A 19,819-nucleotide genomic window follows, 5' to 3' on the forward strand; every position below is an offset into this window, starting at 1 on the left:
TGGTTGAGGTAGTTGCACAGGTTGGAGAGCTGGAAATCCCACACACCTGAGATGGAGGGCTTCCTTTTGTCCCCAAGCCTTGCTGGTGGGGGCTGTTACTGGTGTGGGGCTGGGGCAGTTGACAGCATGAGTTGCCACAGTGAGAGACTGATGGGTTTTGCTTGGCCATAGCCCATAGCTGGAAGGGAAAGGTTATATGAAAAAACCCAAATACTTGACAGCCTGGCAGCTCCCTGTATACCCTGCTTGGCCATGGAGGGCTATGGAAATGCATTGCTTTCCAAAGCCTTGCCTCCAGCCCCTCTTGTCCCAGAGGTCTGAGGAAGTGGCATTTAGGATGCGCCTTGCACCCGGGTGCTGGGGGGGAGCTGCACTGGCCAGGCACAGCGGGGCTCGCCGTGCCGTGCCATGCCAGTGGCTGTGATGGTCTACTTCCCCCTGGGTCACCCCTCTCCTGGAAAGCAGGTGCCTGAGCACCCTACAAATGGGTTTAATGCATTAATCCCTTTTAAGCAGATAAGAAATCTTTTAGGGCTGCGCAGGCACTGATGCAGCACAGCTGTTTGCTGGACTGTTACTGAAAGGCAAAGCAACGTTAATGAAAACTTCCAAAGGGCATTTTCTTGGGCACCCACGAGCAGACCTGTGGTCCCTGGGGCTCTGTTTGTCCCTCTGCTTGTGGCACCAGGGTCATCAGGAGCAAACAGGTTTGGGAGAAGCACGTGTGTCTTCAACCTTTACCTGTGCCTCCTAACTCAAATCAGCCTTCGATATTAAAAAAAAAAGAAAAAAGGAGCAAGAAGGGCTTTTATTGTGAAAAAGAGACTCTTCAAATGCCTGTTCCCCCCTTCCCAGCCTCTCAGCTCCCCTCCCCACAGGGAGGTGGGTCTGGGATGAGGCAGAGTTTGAAAACTCGCAGCTGAAGTTTGAAGGGTGTCCTCCCGCCCAGGGGGGAACCAGAGCTGCCTGACGGCGTGGCGTGGCAGGGACCCGACAGCCCCCAGCATTATGGAATTGGGCAGCAGGGATTGCAGAGCGCATGGAGGGGCACCCCAGGGTGACAGCCCCCAGCTGTCCTTAGCGGCTTGGGGAGAGGAGACGGGCTGAGTAGCTGCTGGAGGATTTTTCTTTATTATTGCTATTTGTTTAATTTTTGTATTTTGTGTGGGTTCCTGGTGCTGCATTGAAGTGCCGCAGGCAGCTGGCACCCAGCTCAGGAGGTGACCGCGTGCCACGTTGCCTGCAGGTGGTGAAGCACACGAGGAGGACTGTGTTGGCCAGTGCTGCAAGACATGGTAGGATTTAGGGGTTTCCTTGCCTAGCTGGCAGTGGGAAGCGGCGCTGGGTCTGCTCAGGGACCCCAACCCCATGGATGAAGTGCGAGGCCATTTCCCATCTGTCTCTGTTGTGGGGGCAAGTCGAGTGGGACCCTTGGGTGGGTTGGGGCATGGTGAGGCAAGCAGGGACCTGCTTCAGCGCATGTCTGTTCTTAATAGCACTAGGGGTGGACAAAGCAGGTTGTAAGGATGTCTGTAAAGGCAGCGCTGTCAGCCAGGGAGGTGATTATGCTTCCTCAGCTGAAACCCCACTTTTTTTAAGAGCCCAGGTGGCATGGTGAAGAGCATGGGGTGAAGGCAGTAAAGTGCAGATAGATACGGAGAGCATGAAGAGCCCCTCCGCACTTTCCATTTGGTCCCCCAAAAGCACAGTGCTTTCATCAAAAAGTCACAAAACCAGCCCGTTTGGCAAGGGGAAGCTTCTGCCTCCCCCCCGCCTGTGAAATGTTGTGTTTCCATTGGCATTCAGAGATTTCCCTGCATCCAGGGCACGTTCCAAACCTTAGGGTGGTTTTTCATGTTGCCTAGTTTTAGTGCTCAGGTTTGAGACATCCCTTGGTGACTGGCTTGCAGACCCATCTGAGCAAGCATGAGCCAGCTGAGCTGGGACAGGGTCCCCACCCCTCCCCACTACTGCCGTCCTGCTGGGGGACAGCCGGAGCATCATGCCGGGGGGGTTGAACTGGGGCAGGGGGGCTCTGTCTCTGCACTGCTGCCTCAGCCCTTGCAAAGCTTGTGTTGGGCAGGGATTGCAAATGGATGAGCTGAGGAGGCGCCTGGTGCTGCTGCCAGAAACTGGTGCTTTGGTGTCACTTGTGTCACTGAAAGGTTTTTACATCCCCAAGAGTGTGGTGATGGCTCAGAGCATCTCTGGGAGCAGTAAGGCTGTGACAGTCTTCACTAGTCTGTGAGTGTTTGTGTGTATGGGGACGCTGCTGTTGTGCTTTATGCTTTCCATTCTACAGTTTGCTATGCTGTTTGGAGTTTCTTGACATTCAATGGCAGGAAGAATAGACAAGACCAGGGCTTGTGTCACCATTTTGGGACTGGAGATAACTCTCTGTCAAAGAAAAAAGTGAGGCAGCTCTCCCTTCACCAGCCTGTCATCCACAGTAATGCTCTCCTGTATGAGCCTTCACTATGAAGCTTTTCAAAGAGTATATGGGCTGTGCCAGGTACCTGATGCGGTCTCCCCTGCAAGAGCGGGCTATTCATTTTTTGCCAGAATTTTCATTTTCCCTTGGCAAGGAAAGGTCTGCTCCTGCAGTCCCTTCCTCCTTGTGGGCGCCCATATTGATTGCTTTGATTTCACTTGTAATCTGGGTTTGCTCTGGGCACCTGTAGGCAGGGCAGTGACGGTCATGAGGGATAAATTCAGGCTGTGCCCTGAGCCGATTATCTTGTTGCTTCAATTGCAGCAAAACCCTAAGCAAGATACTCGAGATTATTTTTTACTTCTTTCAAAATCACCAGGAGAGTGACCACTTGCAGAAAGCCAGAGAGATCCCAGCTGTGAGCTCTGCTGTTAGCACAGAGCGTGCACTTGCAGCCGGCTGCTTGTTGGATCCGGCTGCTGTATGTGCCTGACCTGCTGGAGCAGTGGGTGCTGGGGCATGACTGCATTACAGAAACATCTTCTTTCTTCTGGGTTCAAAATGTGCCAGCAAGTAATTTCCAACTGCTGTGTCGTTCACCCCATATGAGGCAGTCTATATAAGAGGGACTGATTACACTTTATTAATCCTCCTGGCACAGATGCCAAATGCCTTAATTACCGCTTCTGTTTCAAATGCTCAATAAGTCCAGCCTGCCTGCAGCTATTTGCCTTGCCTTGAAGGAAAAGCCCCTTTTCTGGGAGCTGGGCTGCACCGGTGCTTGTACCATGTTTGCTCGGCTCGCTCACCCTGTGGGGTTTGCTGCGAGGCGAGAGCGGCTGCTGGCAGGCTTTGCCCAGGATGGGGTCTGCAGGACACAGGCGACATTCGGAGCCAAGCAGCAAAGAGATTTCTTTCCCTTTTTTCCTGTTGGAGAAGCAATGGCTTAAACAAGGAATAACAGGGCTACCTTTCTGCAGCTGCAGCCAGGGCTTGCATGAACAATTCTGTTTTGAAGAAAGCCCGCAGGGCTGAAAGGCCCCACTGTCCTTCTCCTCCCTCCCCTTTGGAATCCCACGAATGTGCTTTCCTGCTCTCCAGGAAGGGAAAAAACCTGACAGCCAGCTTGGGGAAACCCAACCAGCCGGCTTGGGCAACCTCCACTGAAATGCTGACAAGGGAACCTGGCACTGCCCGTTATTGCCACCCTGAAGCGGGTTTTGTGAGCCCTCACCAGGCGCGGAGCAAGCCCTCCCATTCCCCAGTGCTCATCCACCAGTTGGAATTGAAAACTGAAAATCAGTGGATCAAAATACGCCCCCTCCCCAAAATATAGAAAAAATGTGACCCCCAGTAAAATAAATAAAATGGGACTGAGTGCCAAAGCGTGTAAGAATTTTAGCAGCTTCTCAAGCACTCAGCAGCAGCATTGGTAAACTCATCAAGATCGAGAGGAAAGAAAATGAGATTTTATTTTAATGTATTCCTCCTCATATTAAATGCAGCCTCAAACACGTTGCAAAAAAAGATGTGGCTTTCTAGCACTTCTGCTCTTTGCTGCTATTATTCAGAGGAGCCCAAGCAGCGCAGCCCCACTGGGGATGCCCAGTCAAAGCTTGTGAGCAGCCCAGAGGTGGAGCAGGAGAAGCTGCTGAGGCGAGGGGGTTGTAAGAAGGGGATCCATGGTTACTCCCAGGTTCCAGCTCTTGCATCCCCAGGTTTGGGAATCCCACAGGAAACATCAGTGTGAGCCACTGGCTGCAGCTGGAACTGTGAGCACAGAGGACTGTCAGCTGCCGAGCGCTGCGGGGAACACAGCGTGGTGTTTTTCACCAGAAGAAACCCAGGCGTTTCGAGGCAGTTTGTGTGTGGGACTTGCAGGGAAGGAGTCCAGCCTGCGGGTCACAGCCTGCTGCCCCCCTCTAAAGCATCTCCTGCACAGCCCTCATGAACAAAGGCAAGACTGTTCAATATGAACGGGGCATGAGGCACAGATGTTGCACAAAGGCAAGCCACATCTGTTTCACCGGGGAAGGGGCCCCCTTCATGCTGTTTCAGCAGGCAGATGGGGAAGCTGCTCTGAAAACTTCTGGAGCCGAGCGCAATAGGCTGGGTAGGAAACTGGGACGAGGGGAGGGAGAAAAGGGAAACCTGGCAGGATCCTGCGCAGCAGTGGGGGAGCGAGGGAGCGAGCTGTGCAGAACTGCTGCTCTCCCTCCTTGACATCGCTGGCAGGATTTCTAGGTTGTGCTGCTCTCACTTAGGTGTGAGGGTTAGATGAATGGGTGGACAGAGAGGAGGGAAGATGAGGAGGACCTCCCTTGTCCCATGATGCTAGCAGGACAGTTATGCATTCAGAGCTACTCAGATCCTCGCTGTCCCCTGTGAACATAAGGTGCTGTTTTGGGTTCGCAGTGGCCTAGATGGTTTGGGTGCAGGTTGGTATCACTTAATGTGAGGCATTTAGTGGTGAAAAGTAATGGAGATGTTTGCACAATGTAAATGGCAGCAGACCCGTGTGTCTCGGTGACATGTCCTGAGAGACAACCAGCAATCTTTTAGGAGATACATTTCCAAGAAGTAGAAGATCCAGCCAAATGCAGGAGTCTGCAGTAAAAGCCCTGACTCTGAACTTAAACAGGAGAAGGATGAGCCATCTGAAAGCTTTTAGTTTGTTTAAGCAAAATAAGTATGGCATCCTAGAGACAGTTTTGTTTTATGCTGCTTTTTTTTTTCACTTCTGGGATTAAAACAGAGGGGTCCTGAGCTGCGCTGTAGGTAGCATCAGGATGAAAAGTGCCCTCACCAAGAGCTCAATATAGCTTCCTACAAGCTGAAAGATTTACACAGTGGGAACAAGGAAAATGGTGAATCTTTCCTTTTTCTCAGTGAAATTCCCACGATTTAGAGGTAAGGTCAGTGTCATTACAGGAAAAGCAAGTCCCTGCTGGTACCCTGCAGGGCTTTAATCCATCCCAGGTTCAGGACATGGCATGTGTCCTCTCTGGGTCCCCCCAAGCAGCAGCCCTGCCTTCCCATCAGCTGCACCCCATAGTGTGGTGTCCTTCACCTAGGTGATGGCCATCCATCTCCTCCATGGTGTCCTCCATCTCCTGGCCTAGGTGCTCCATAAAGGTGCTGAACAGGACGTTGGGGATGCTGGAAGCATTGTTGCTCTTGTAGGCTACTCCTGAAGGGTTTTTACAAGCCCATGGTCCAGCTGTACTTGTTTGGTCTGTAACTCAACCGGGACCAGTCAGTGCAATGGGGATGGCACTGTTAGGTACAAGTGCTGGCATTTTCTCATTACGCAGAGCAGTTTCCAGCACTGGCTGAAGATTTTGCTGAAAATGGTCTTTTGGATGATGGGGTGCATGAGAAGAGGCTGTGCTCAGCCTGTGGATGGGCAGAGAAGCACCTCCAGGGTAAGAGGCCTCCCAAAAACAGAAATAGTGGGCCGTGGTGGGGGAGATTGAGCAAGAAACAGGACATCTCACCCCTGAGAAACAAAAAGCTCAAGGGGATGATGCAGGGCCTGGAGCCAAACACATGCCAGGTTATTACTAGGGAGAGGTTGTGGAGCTTGAGGGTTTCAGGGGTTTTATAGTTTGCTGCCCCAAGATTGTAGCGATAATTGGGAAGAACTGTGAAGGCAACATTGTTTTAGAAGTTAAAAGAAGCATGTTGGCACCATGCCTTCAAAGTTAGTGCTCAGAGTGAACAGTATTGACACAGTTTCACCCCTTGATGCTGCTGCTGGAGTGTTGTGCTATGCTAGCGCAAATCATGCTTGTCTCGCCATTAAGACTATAAATTATCCCCTGGAGGCAGAAGCTTTGCAGACTGCCCAAAATTTAGCAAAAGTACATCATGTTTTAAAGTTTCGTCCTGCGCAACTTAACTTGGTTATTTTCTGGTTTGGTTTTGGACATGCTGGTGGGAAGGTTTGTGTGCCAGCTATGAGGACTTTGCTGACTCTGCAGGGAGGGACCCAGCACCATGTGGTGATGTATCATGTTTCCATCTCCTGGCCTTCAGCTGACCCAGCATTTGCTGTGATTCCCTTGCATATGGTTTGTGGGAACATGGTACCCCTTCTCACCTCTGCAGTGCCTGGCTTGAGCTTCCCAAGCCACTCATGAGGAGCAATGTGTGGAAGCAGGTCTGCAGGGGCACCTCGAGCATCCCTGCCCTGGTGCTGAGCAGGGTGGCCTTCAGGGTGTCCGCAGGGGGCCACAATGCAGTGGGGTCATGGTCCTCCCACCTTGAAGGTCATTTTGGAGGAAAAAACCCCTGCATCCCTGGTGGAAACAACTCCAGACGCAAAGCTGGTGTGGGTCTGCTAGGAATTATGGCCACTAATGGCTCATGAGGCTGGGTGAAAGGCTGTCCATTCTTCGTGCCCCATGGCAATGCGGGTGAGGGTGGGTGGTGGTGTACCCATGTGCTGGGGGAGCACAGTGGATCTGCCCCCTGGGCAGCTGCTCTGAGCGGGGCTACCTTTGCGGCTGGCAGTCATCATTTAATAGCTGTCTTTAGTAAATTCCCACTCTGCAAGCCATCTGTCTTCTCTGAGCAGGATGATATAGGAAAGCACTTAAACACTTGAATGATGGGTGACGGATGCTGCCAAGGATTTCCTTCTGCTCAGACTTGCCCAGAGTCACTCTGGCAGTGGAGGGGTATTGTCTCCTTCCACACCCTCAGCATGGTTATGGGTCCCCAGCAGTGAGCTTAGCCCATGTGCCATGCCTTTAACAAGCCAAAACACTCCTGGATGATACCAAAAGGAAGAGGCTGTTCCCCTCCCAGATCTGGTTGACACACCTACTCTCAGCCTCTCTCCCCAACATGCTTGGATCTTCTGCGAGCACCATGTGTTGGGTGCAAGGCTCTGGAGATGTTCCCAGGGGTGAGGGGTAGCTAGAGGAGGTTTCCCTGTTGCTTTTCAAGCAGTCTTTGTTAAAATCGGTCATGGCAGGCAGTCTTCTGCTGCCCAGGCGGTTTTGTGGTTCATCGGGCAGGCAGCGAGCACAGTGCTGGGAGGTTAAGTACAGCTCTGTGTGCTGCACCCCCCATGCAAAATAGACCCTGCATGGTATGCATCCAGATAAATGCACATACCTGCTTTTAACCCACTCACCAGCAGCCTTCAGCAGTCCTCTGAGCTTGGGAGCCTAGGGCAGGCAGGTGGCCAAGAGGGCCGTGGCTGTGGCTGAGCTGTTCTGGCTCCCTTGGTCACCTCTTTGGGACAGTGGGATTTGCTGCTGGAGGGGTCTGGCAGTGCTGGTGCAAGAGCAGGAGCACTCTTTTGGATGCCAGAGGGAAAACAGGGATCAATTCCATTTTTAAAGGCCATATATTGCCATGGCATCTTTCTAGTTTTAGGGCTGTTTCTTACATTCTTGGATCATGACGTTTGGGGTTTGGTTTTCTTTTCTTTCAGCTTGACAAAGGCAATTTGATGCTCTTTGAAAAGAAATTGAAAACAGACTTCTCTGCTTCAAATTCTGCCAAGGTTCAAGTGTCCTGGGAATACAATGTCGAGGATAACACACACCCATGCACACACACCCCCCCACACGCCCCCACCCCACCCACCCCCCCTCCCCGCCATACTTGGGAGTTTTGTCCCCAGGCAGCCAGGCTGCATAGCCTCTCCACTGTGCCTTTGGGAGCCCGGGCCATGCTGTATGTCCCTTTGATGAGCGAGGGTATATATTATTTACTCATTGGCACCCTGGAAAAAACAGTACTTCTCTTAAGCCTTTTTATGGGTTTTGCCTGTAGCTTGTCCACTGGGAAATGGACCTAATTTCTAGCAAAGACATGCTGTACTGTCAGTATGTCAGACTGGCAAAGCAGAGCTGTACGTATGGTTTGCATTTCAGGCTGAAACGAAGCCATAGCTTTAACTTCAGCATTTTTTTACAGCATGGGCTCAGAGAAAGTTTCTTTGGAAAAGTATTTACCCTGGGCTTGTAAATACAGTATTATTTCTGCAATGTTTTATCATTTAGGTTATGATTAAATTTGCATTACCAACTGCCAGAAATAACACAGAGACTGTACTTGCACTTTTTTTTTTGTTTGTTTTATTGTGGATGTGGCAGGGAAGCCCTGAATGGCACTGGGGAAGGGAGCCTGCAGTGGCCCTCTCCCAGCTTCACAGCACAGGATTTCAAGGTCAGATTGGGAAAGAAATGAAGCTGTAACTTGTGGTGCCCAAACCCGAGCCCACTGACAGAGAAGATGAAGTCAGTTTGGACAATAATGATTCCTTAACCACTTGGACTGTAAACTGACTTGACATTAAAAACCATGCAATCATTGCCATCCATTTGGCATCCACTACTCTCCAGATGTGGATTAAAAAGGATTTTTCCTGCAGTGTTTCCAAGGTTCTTCGAATGGCTCCGGCATGCACCCTTACCCCGCCAGGATATTGGGATTTTTGGCAGCTAGGCAGTTTGCATGCCCAGGGATGGTGTAAGTAGCCAAAGGGTTATTATCGGGCAGATGACAAAAATGATCATCCTGCAAATCCTTTGTGCAGAAGAAGAGCGTTTTGGTGAGGACACAGTGGGCTGTGTGTCTCCAGAAGGGTGGGATGGGGGAGGTGCTGGGAAAACTTGCCAAGGGAAGCACGGGTTGGGAAGGGAACTCTGCTGGATGCAGATGGGAGTACTGAGACTTACAGTTAATCCTGTCCATGAGGATTAACTCCATAGGTGTCATTGCAATTAATTCAGCATACTTCGGGGTTGGAGGGACAGACTGTGAAGCACTTCCAGTGATGACCTGAAAGGAGTATGGATATCAGGATATGGTCTGGCCTTTTAAAGCCACAGTGTTATTTTACTGTGGTTAAACTATGATTTAGACATTGTGCCTCCCTTAAACTCTTGCTCAGATTGCCAGACCTGGGTTGCGGGTACTTGGGAATACAAATGTGTCTGCACTCTGCGGGACTTGCTTGAAATGCAGGGCATGAAGGTTTTGGGTAGCTGAACTCAGGTGCCACCTGTGTTAGCTGGCGTTGGCTATGGTTACACGGCACATCATTATCCCATCCAAGTGGGAGAGCTGAGGAGGCATCACAACCAGCCACTTGGTAGAAGTTCTGCTGCCCCTTGGGGCTGCTCAGGGGTATTCATGCTCATCCCCTGCCCAGAAAGGGGCCTAAGGCAATAATTTAGCCAGGTAGTATGATGCCTGTGACAGTTAATCCCAAGCCTTGAATAACCCTACCCGTGGTCTAGGGTAGATATGCCCGTGAACAGTCTCACCCTGGACTAGCTTCTCTTCACTCTGCGGCTTTAAGGGACTGGTAAGACAGGGTGTCCCCCAGCAGGTTCCAAAGCCCTGTACCAGGCAGCCCCAGCTCCCGGCAGAGCTCGGTGTAAGCTGTGTGTGGGCAACAAATTTGGCCTGGTGGATATATTTTGCTGCACTACGTTGTATTTCTGGGAGAGGAAAAATTAAGTGAGAACTATAAAGTTGAATCACTCCATTGCTAGCTATTATAAGCTGCATTAAATCTGCTCAGTCCTTGAGAGGGAGACCTTGAAGGAAACCCCCCATGGTTGCTGCCAGCAAGTTGGTGGCTTTGTGGCTCCCCTTACCCACCTCGGCTGACATACTGTCTTTGGGAGGGATGTGGCTCCTCACCGTGGGGACACCTGAACCAGCCTCCCCACAGTGAGGACATGAAACCTGATGGATTTTAGGATAGTGCTGGATCAGCTTGTGAAGGGGCTCATGCACTGGGGTCACCTGGGGCAGCTCCTTTGAGGGCTGGAGTTGTGCTGGTGGTGGGTCCCTGCAGCTGGTGGGAGCCTGCGGTCCTAAAAGCCCTGTGGCTGGAAATGCTTCTGCTCACCCAGCTGCCTTCTGGAAGTCATTCTGGCTACTGGCTCTCACCTCCCTCCAGTTTTTCAGAGTTTTGGTTTTTTCCAGGATTTTCCTTTTATAAACAGTCTCTTATCCCTTCTCTGGCACTGTATTGTCCCGCTGTGTCTGCCATAGATACACTTATGCTTCCAAAATAAATAATTGCAGAAAAATGTATCCATTTGAACAGTGCCTCAATTTCCAACATGGGTTTGAGCCACTTGGAAATGCCCGTTGTAAAGCAGAGAAACGGCACCAAGGTGCCTTTTGCTGCTCCAGCCCCTGGAAGCTCGTTAAAGCACCTGAGCCCAGGTGAGCGTGGTGGGGGTGCGGCGTGGCCCAGGGTTGGGGTGGGCTGGGAGGGTCTCCCAGTGCTGCCCCATCGCACCCCTCCACCTCACCCCAAATGGGAAGGTGCTGTGCTTGGGGCAGCCCCAGTGCTGGATGAGTGGGGTTGCTTTAGGCCAAAGGGGAGAGATGAGCTTAGCGGTGAGAGGAGACTTGCATAGCATTTGCTTATAACTGCCTTTCCAGCCTATATAATTTTTGTAAGTCTCTTCAGAGAAGAAAGTATGACTAAAAGCTAAAAGCCGGAGCGGGGAAAGCTGTGTGTGTAAAGATACATACACCAAAACTTGGTAGTACCCATCTAAAGGCAGTTCCTTGGTGCTTGGAATCAGAATATTTTAGGTTTTAGATACAGCAGTTTGCATCCTTTTAAAATGTAGGCTGTCCCAGCTCCTGACGCCGGACACAGCAACGGGCAGAGCTCTAGAGGCTGTGTCTCAGCACACATTGAGATGTCCTGTGAATGAGGGCGTGGGGATCTGGGTTATGGGTTCAGTATGCAACCAAAATAGGAACCACTGAGGATGCCCAAAGTAAGGTCTGAAGATAAAAACCTCCTAGGAACTGGAAAGTGTTCGCATCCAGCCAGGAATTTGCTCTGGTTTGGTCTATTTATTTTATTATTTTTTTCTTTTTAATTTCTTGAGTCTTTAAAGCAAAATATTTGATCGTGAAGAATTCATCACCCATAGGGTGATCCTGTACATCATCGCTGCAGGCATGGTAATGTCTGTGGTGGGGCAGCCCTTGCTCTGATCAGCTCCTGAAGGGACTGCAGCTAATTTCTGGCACAAATCATGCTGCCATCCATACTTCTGCTACACGCCATGGAGGCAGCGAGTGTGTGGGGAACACAAGCAGAGGGGCTGCACCTCCAAAGCAAACCCCTTAAAGTTTATTGAGAGCTCTGCCTGGGGCAGGGGGCACATAGGTCTGGGGGTCCTTGGCCATAGTACCACACGGGATCCTCTGGTAATGCTCTCCCTTTCTCTCCCCACAGGCCCAGCGACCATGGCGAAGGACGGGGCTGAAGCCCCCTGCCTCAGCAGCCCTGGGGGTGCTGCTGGCCCTGGCCCTGCTGGCCCTCTCCCACCTGCCCCCCCCCCCAGACCGCTCCCCCCACCCGCTGCCAGCATTGTCCCCCCCTGGCCCCCAGCCAGAGGCAGCTGCCCCCCTGTCCGGGGTCCAGACTCGCAGCAAAAGGCTCCCCATATCCCCAGTTCACCTGCAGTGGGACCAGCCTCCTGGCCAGGGCAGGAGGCGGCGGCGGGGTGTGGGGGGTGATGCTCCCCCGTGGCTCTCCAATGATGACCTTCAGAAGATGCAACTGCTGGCCAGTGGGCAGGTGGTCTCCAAAACCCGTGTCCCAGCCCATGGGCAAGTCCTGCGAGTGGGGCTGCGGGCCATGGGGGACGCTGAGCGGGATGCCTCGCCAGCCAGCCCAGAGTGGGAGTGCCAGGATGGGCACTGTGGGCTCATCAAGCGCCCCAGGGACCTCTATGAGGTGCTGGCCTTCCACCTGGACAGGGTGCTGGGGCTGAACCGCAGCCTGCCCGCTGTGGCCCGGCGCTTTACCAGCCACCTCCTGCCCTACAGCTACACCGACGGCTCCCTGCGACCCATCATCTGGTGGGCGCCTGACCTCTGGCACCTGGAGGATGTCAACAATGACCAGAACTCCTGCGCCCTGGGGTGGCTGCAGTACCAGGAGATGCTGCAGCCCCATGGACCAGCGGTGACAGCTGGGGATGCTTCCTGCTCCAGCATCCCTCGTGGCGAGTGGAGTCGCCTGGCCCTCTTCGACTTTCTCCTTCAGGTAGGGCTGGAGCGACGGAGACCACTTGTCCCACCAGCTGTGCTGCCCGGGTCCCCCTGCAGCTGCCTTGTCTGACCATGGTCTCCTTCTCCTCTGTGGGGTCACATAGGCTGCAGTTTCTTGGGCTGTAATTTTACTCATTAGCTAATGGGGAGCGGCAAAGCTTTGTGCAGAAGCAGTTTGGCCCAAGAATGGTCCATGCCTGGGACTTGCAGGGGTTTTGAACGCAGCGAGTCCATTCTCACATGGGTGAGCTTTCTCCTGGCATGGCTCCATTGGCTTCGCTTTGCATGGCTTGGGATAAGGCATCACTAGGGGCACGCAGCGTGTTCTGCATCAGCCCCATCAGATCAAAGTCTGGGGATGCGCTGCTGGCACTGGAAAACAGGGTACCCGTCCCTTTGTACAGCATTGCTTTCCCCCTGCTCCTCTGCCTCTTCAGCATTAATAGTGCTTAATCTTCTGTCTGGAAAATCATACCCTGCTGCTACGAGGGATTATGACAGCGTCCCAGAGAGTTACTATTTCTTAGAGGGCGGCTGTGAGGAGGCAAAAATTATTTCTGTGGAAAAAAGCCTGTTTAGGCACCTTGGGGCTGGAGCTTTGGTTATCAGACAAGGGGAAAGTGCCTGAAAAGGCAAGTATTAAAATAAGAAAGAAGTGAAGAAAGAAAGGGGAAAAAAAAACCTATTAAAATACGTGTTCTTATTATTCTCTCTGTTTTTTGGCAAAGCCTGAGCATTAATCTTTATAACCTCAGACTATGGCTGGCAGAGGTGGAGCAGTCCTGGCTGGGCTGGGAAATATTTTAGCTGAAACAGCCAGAGAAACGAGAAGATTAACCAACCCCCTTCCCTTCCCTAGGCCAATATGCTGTCGAGTGCAATGGAAAGGCTGAGTGTCCAGGAGAAAATATCTAGTTTTATGGAGACTTCCCCTTGGAGGGACGAAGCAGCGCAATGATAAATCCAAGGGCAATCCACAGGCTTTCCTCAATAACTCTAATAGGATCCTCCCATGTGGAAAAGTCAAGTAAAGGTAAAGAGGCACCAAGTCAGCAGGATGTTATAGAAGAGAAACAGCATCCTTCAGGAATGGCTTTAGCCTCTCACAGCCCCTGCTGGGGAAGGAGAAGCTGCCAGCTTTGAGCCCTGCTGTACATTGGCATTGAAATCTTGGTGGTTTTCTTCAATTAGCCTTAAAATTGGGCTGTTTCTGTATTTATTTCTCTTGGTGTTTGCCACAAGGGAACAACCCTCTTGGTGCAAAGCTCTTCTGGGGGAAAAATGCTGAGCCTGGTGGGAAGGGGGCAGCTGCTGATGGCTTTGTCCTGCACTTTAAAAAGGGCCAAAAATGCATCAACTCTGAAGGGCTGCAGCCACATCCCTGCTCTGTGGCACTGGCTTCCCAGCCTGGGGGAGAACAAGGAAGTTTTCCATGGGGGAAGCCAACCCAGGCTAAGTCACGGCTGGAAAGATCTATCAGACCCAAGGAGATGCTCTGGGGTGGCTGAGCTTTGTGTGAGACCAAAGAGGGGCTGACAGTGAGCTTCTCACAGGGTTTGAGCTTGGATGGGAGAAGATGCAGCTCATGTATTCATGTTTCAGCAGTATGACCTGGTGTTCCATTCATTAGAACCGTTTAGGCTCTGGCGAGGAGAAATTAATATAACCAACCTGGGGAGGGCCAGGGGAGGGAGGGCTTGTCAACATGTCAACAGCACTCTAGCATCTCCACAGCCGGCTGGTCCACCTTCCAGGGCTCCACTAGGACATTAGGTCCAGCCTCCACCTTACACCTCTGTGGGTCCAGCACCCATCCACCTCAGTTTCACAGGCACTTGTGGGTGCGTGGGTGGAGGTCTCAGCCCATTTAATGTCTCTGTAAGTCATCACGGGTTGTCTTCACTTTCTGTGAAGCCTGGAAAACAACCTGGCAGATGAGAAAAACTGGAGTGCTGAGCTTTCCAGCAGGTAGACCAAGGAGATGCATGGAGGAAATGTGAGGTTTTCTTTCATTTCCACGTTTTTTGTGTCAAAAGACACTTTAACACTTTCAACCAGCATGTCTCCCAATGAAGAAATGCTGACCTGAGTGCTTCATTAAACCTCAGGAAACAGAAGGTTTTGTTAAGGGGCTCCGGTGTGGGACTAATCTTCCTCCTCAAAGGGTTATGAATGTAACGGCTATGGCAATCAAACTTTGTGTTTCCTGCAACGTCTTCTCCAGTGCTTGATTAGTGTTTGGACTCAGACTGAACTCTTTCTCAAAGCACAACCTGTAATAGATAAATTGTGCTGCTGATCAGGGTGAGGGGAATAGGCAGCCACTGTGGGTTGCTTGGCTTCTGCCTAAGTCATCACCTGTAGATCGCCCTGGGCTCACCTGAGACAGGCTCCACAACAGTGCCAGGAGCCTCTCTGCACCCCAGGCCCTGGCTCCCAGGTTGGTACCAGCAACCCTGAGCAAATGAGAAAGTTGGATGCCTTTGTGCTGCAACTGGAAAATATATTCATTTTATATCTATTTAAAGGAAATAATATATATATATATGGGGATATTTTTGCTGTAATGTTGCAAACAGGCGTCCGGAGCTGGAGGTGGTGAGCCAGCCAGTGTGGTTCTATCTGCCCCACAGGCCACCAGAGAGGATGTGCTGGCTACTTCTGGCAAAGCTAAGGAAGCTTCATGAATACCAGGGCAGGATTACTGAAGCTGGGTCTGGCAGATTTATGTCTTTTAAAAGTCCCTCATCCCTCTGAGGGCACGGTTGAAACACTGGAAACTGCCAAGCAGCACTGGGGTTTCTGCAGGGGTTTGGGGTGGGAAGAGGGGGGCTTGACAGCCTCGAGTACGCAAAGCCTTAGCAGCACCTGCAAATAATTAAACACAAATGTAGTTAAAACAAGTCACCATGGCCCAGCTTACATGTCAGGCATGCTCTGTGTAGCGCACAAATTGCTTTTTCGCTTGCCAATCCTTTTCCATTCGTCTTTCCATTGAGAGCTGCTCAGGTTACCATAGGGATGGATGAAAGGGCGTATCTGTGACAGGAGCCAGATAAAACCATCATCCAGTGCACTGAGACTTGGCCTGAGGAAAAAAAAGTATCTCTTTCTGAGGTTTCAAAACCTAGGTTTCCTTGGGTGCTTTTGTTGATTTTTTTTCACATTCATCACCGTGTATGTCTTCCCTTGGTTTCAGCTGGAAGCGTGACCTGTTTGTTCTGTGCAAATACGGAGTGTGGAGGTACCAGGTGCAGAAGGTGTCTGAACTCCATCAGGAAGGCCTGTCATCACCACCTTTGTTGGTCTCTTCTCCAGGCCAAGGGGGGTTTGCAAGTCAGCTCAGCTTCTGAATGCTTCCCTGCCTCTCTCGCTCACCAGTGTGACAAAAAGCTTTTCCTTTTCATGTCTACTGAAGATCCTTAGAAACTTATTTTCCTCTGAGCAAGAAAAGTTCACAACTGGACCTCCCTGTCCTGGGCTCCTGTCCCCGCTAAGGTCCACAAATGTCTCCCACAGGTTCATGACCGCCTGGACCGCTACTGCTGTGGGTTTCAGCCTGACGCCTCTGAGCCCTGCATGGAGGAGATGCTCCACGAGAAGTGCCGAAACCCAGCAGAGCTGGTCCTTGTCCACATCCTGGTACGACCCCCACTCCCCAGGGGCTGCTCTGGGACTAAGTTGAAGGTGCCTGGGAGGTGCCTGCAGGGCTGAGGTGGCAGAAAAGGGGATGTAGGTCCCATGGTGATGCTGGGTCCATGGTGGGAGGTGTGTCTGGGCACGGAGGAACCTGGGCTTTGTCAGCTGCTGGCCCCCAAATGCTCTCAGCATTTCTCAATGCATTAAAAAAGCAGCCCAAACCCCCAAGCTGGTGACTCCCTGTGGTAAGGGAACTTTTCCTTCTTGTCCCGCTGGCAGGTCCGGAGGAGCGCACCGTCCCGGCTGGTGTTCATCGACAATGCAGGCAGGCTCCAACACCCTGAGGAGAAGCTCAACTTCAGGCTCCTGCAAGGCATAGACAGGTAGGAAGGGCGAAGTGCACGCTCCTGGGGGCTTGTCCCAGGTGAGGGCTGAGCTTGGACGCAGGGATGGACAGAGCCCTCAGTGCACACTTTCCTGCTGCTCCTGGCCTCCCCAGTCCGGCACCTGTGTCAAGCGGGGCCACCTCCCACCCAGGACAGGGCAAGCGGGTAGGCTTGCTAACCCATCACACGTGCTCCTGCCCTGAAACTAGCTCTTCATCCTGCTCTGGCTGGCCGATGGCAGTCTCCAAAGCCTACTTTCCCCTCTCAAATTGGCAGCTGTGCAAAAATAACAAATAGTCAGCATTTCTTGCGTCGTTGCCTGTCGGGCATTTTGGCACACTATAGGCCCCTTGTTTTAGAGCTTATTTGGACCCGTTTCTGATGGAGCTGTCCTGCATGCTCACCGTGGGCAGTTTTAAGCAGAGTGCTCCTCATCCTATGTTCCTATGTTCCTCTAGGTGGATATGCATTTCTGCTAAAAGCAGGGGTGGCCTTTGCTCGGCCCTGCTGCTCCCCTCCTCCCTGCTAGGCTTTCCCTGTGTAACCCCTTCCCTCCCTCTCTCTTCTGCTCCTCTGCTGCAGCTTCCCTGCAGCAGCGGTGGCCACGCTGCGGTCGGGCAGGTTGCAGAACCTGCTGCTGGAGTCGCTGCACGTGGACCGGGAGCTCTGGGAGAGCCAGGGCGGTGCTGAGGGCCTGAGACCCCTGCTTCGGACCATCGACAGGCGGGCACGCATCCTGCTGCGGTACATCCAGGAGCGCAACCTGACGGTGTTTGAGGACTCGCTGCGGTGAACCAACCGACCTTTGGCAGGCACGGCACGCCTGCCTGGCAAATCCCAGCGGCGATGTGAGACTGCGTGCGGGTGCTTGGCTCTCCAAAAGGTGGTTCCCCTGCTGCTTGTAGGATGCCCTGGAGAAGGGATCACAAGGAGTATGAAAGAGGAGGAGGAGACTTCTCCTGAAACAATCCACAACTGCTTGAGAAAGGCGACAGTTACCAAATAATGGTCTCAGCATGGATTTTCAAAGGAGGGGCACAGAGAGATTTTTTTGGGGTGCCTTCACCCCCCACCCCCACCCCAGCAACTTCAAAAACTGGAGGCTTGGGCAGCTGAAGAGCCCACAGGGGCCCTGGAAAGGGTTAAAGAAGCAGTGAGAGGCACTGCTCAAGGCTGGGGGAAGTCACTGGCAGCCTTTCAGTGGCTTGCACTGGGCCTTTTGAAGATGCCTTTGCTGTTTCCAAAACATCACAGCCAGAGAGGTTGGAGCACAGAGGGGAGTTTTCTAAGTGGATTAGGCAGGAACAAGTTGCCAGAGCCGAGCTCTGCCTTTCCCCCTGTGGGCAAGGTGATGTGTGCCTGGGAGCCAGCATAAGCCACTGCCCGCAGCCGGGGCCAGGCAAGGTGCCATCCCGGCAAGCACCCTGTGCCATTGCCATGTGCCATGTGTCCTGTGCCATGCGCCCTGCCTTGGCAGGCCTGGGCTGCTGCCAATGTGCATTTTGAACGTGGGATCTGAAGATTTAAATCTCTCGCTCGCTCTTTCTCTTCACTGTCAGGAGACTAAAGGGCAAACCTACCCCACTGTGAAAAGTGATCCTGCCTGCTCTTTTAAGGCACAGCTGTGCAAAAACTCTTCCAAGGCTTGCAGAAATATCTTCTAACCAAAATGCCAGGCTATTTCAGCAGAAGGCAATCAAGTGCAAAATGCTTTCTGAGCATGCTCAGGCAGAGGCCATCCCACTCCTGTCACCCCTTAGGCTCTTGCCCAGCAGCCCACTGTGATGGGGTGCAGCAGCACCCCAGCCAGGCAGGTCCTCAAGTGTCAGGGCTGAGAGGTAATTCAAAAGCAACAGGAGGAAAAAAGATACAGGGATGGGCTTTGTCAGAGCCTCTTGCTCTCCACAGTGTGTTTCCCAGCTGAGGCATGCAGTCTGTGTTTGCTTGCCAGGAGCAGATGCTTCCCACCCCATGGGGCTGGCTTTTTAAAGGGGCCTCAGGGAGCAGCTCTCCATTTCTCCAGGGCTACAGGTGGAGCCTCCATGCTTGAGGCACCCCAAATCACTTGTGCCTTTGGAAAGTCTTAGCGAGATCGGTGTGGACACCCATGCCATGATGCTGTCCCATTGCCCTAGCTTTGGACAACATGGCCATCCATGAAGCGGGAGAGGAAGAAGCAGTGGGCATTGATGCCTTCCCTCCTCCACCCCTCTCAGCACCATGTCAGTTTTAGAGCCTGCAAGGGGAGACTTTAACACTCACGCTGATAAGCATGAGCAATTACCTTTCCCCCCCCTTTTTCCTCTTGCTGAAGAGAAGATGAAGTGGGGTGTGGGTGACGAATCAACAACCACAAGTGCTCTCAGAAAGTGTCAGCACTCGGCATCATGGGCGCATCAGCATCCAGAGTACCAGTGGCAGCATCTTCCTGGAGTCCTGCCCTCCAGTTAGCCAGGGAAAGCCTTTCCCCCAGCACTCTCTCCACCCCATGATTTACCACCCTGTTTGCTGCCCCATGGGATGGACGACCGTTGGGAAAGCCCTGCTAAAGCCCAGATCATGCAGATTCATTATTAGGAGGTGACCTTAGCCTATAAGCATGGGGGAGAACCAAGTAACTCATCCTGGGTCCTGTGAAAAGCCATGCCCAGGCATGGCCTTGTATGAATATAGGAGACTAAACATAACGTAATTAAATCGAGAAAACATCCTGTGAAAAGCTATGTGGTAACAAGAATATTAGATAGGATGTGTAGCATCATAGTCTTATTTTTCTCATTAAAATGAGAAATTTCATTAAAAGAGGTTTTCATCCAATGTAAGCCAAGTTCTCAGCAAGAAGTGAGAGGAAGGTGGGGCACTGCGTGGTGGCCAAAGCTGCAGGCTTTGCTGTGCTGGAACAGTGGCTTTTGCCTTGCCTCTCGTTGCATCTGCTTTACCTTATTATTGCACAAGGTAGTGGGGATTTTTCAAGGTTTTTTTTCATTTCCTTAGTTGTAACATGTGTGTTTGCTGCCTAAACATGTATGGGAACATCTGTAAGCAGTTATGCATGTGAATAAAAATCACTTTTTATTTAACAAAGAACAACGTATGGATAAATGAGAGAAGCAAAAGCCATGATCTTGCTGAGGCTGATCATTAGTCTCCTCTAATAGTAATTTTTTCCATGGGCTTTTGTCTATGCAGCCAGCAAAGCTCACAGGCCCTGAACTGTGGTCATGGCCATTCAGAGAAATTATGTGGATGGCTTTTATATCAGCCTTTAATATGGAGCATTGGGTTCAGTTTGCTCGAGCCA

General features: G+C 51.8%; 1 protein-coding gene across 1 annotated transcript; it reads left to right on the plus strand.

Annotated features, from left to right (window-relative positions):
* Positions 1-11,651: 11,651 nt before the first annotated feature.
* On the plus strand, positions 11,652-19,597 carry GASK1A (golgi associated kinase 1A; the record flags this gene model as incomplete). Its single annotated transcript, XM_027814859.2, has 4 exons — positions 11,652-12,488; positions 16,013-16,135; positions 16,412-16,515; positions 17,101-19,597. Coding segments are annotated over 4 exons (1,275 nt in total), but the record flags the coding sequence as incomplete, so codon positions are not given.
* Between the last annotated feature and the right edge of the window lie 222 nt (positions 19,598-19,819).

This window comes from Falco cherrug, chromosome 4, assembly GCF_023634085.1.
Source record: "Falco cherrug isolate bFalChe1 chromosome 4, bFalChe1.pri, whole genome shotgun sequence".
In the NCBI taxonomy this organism is placed as follows: Eukaryota; Metazoa; Chordata; class Aves; order Falconiformes; family Falconidae; genus Falco; species Falco cherrug.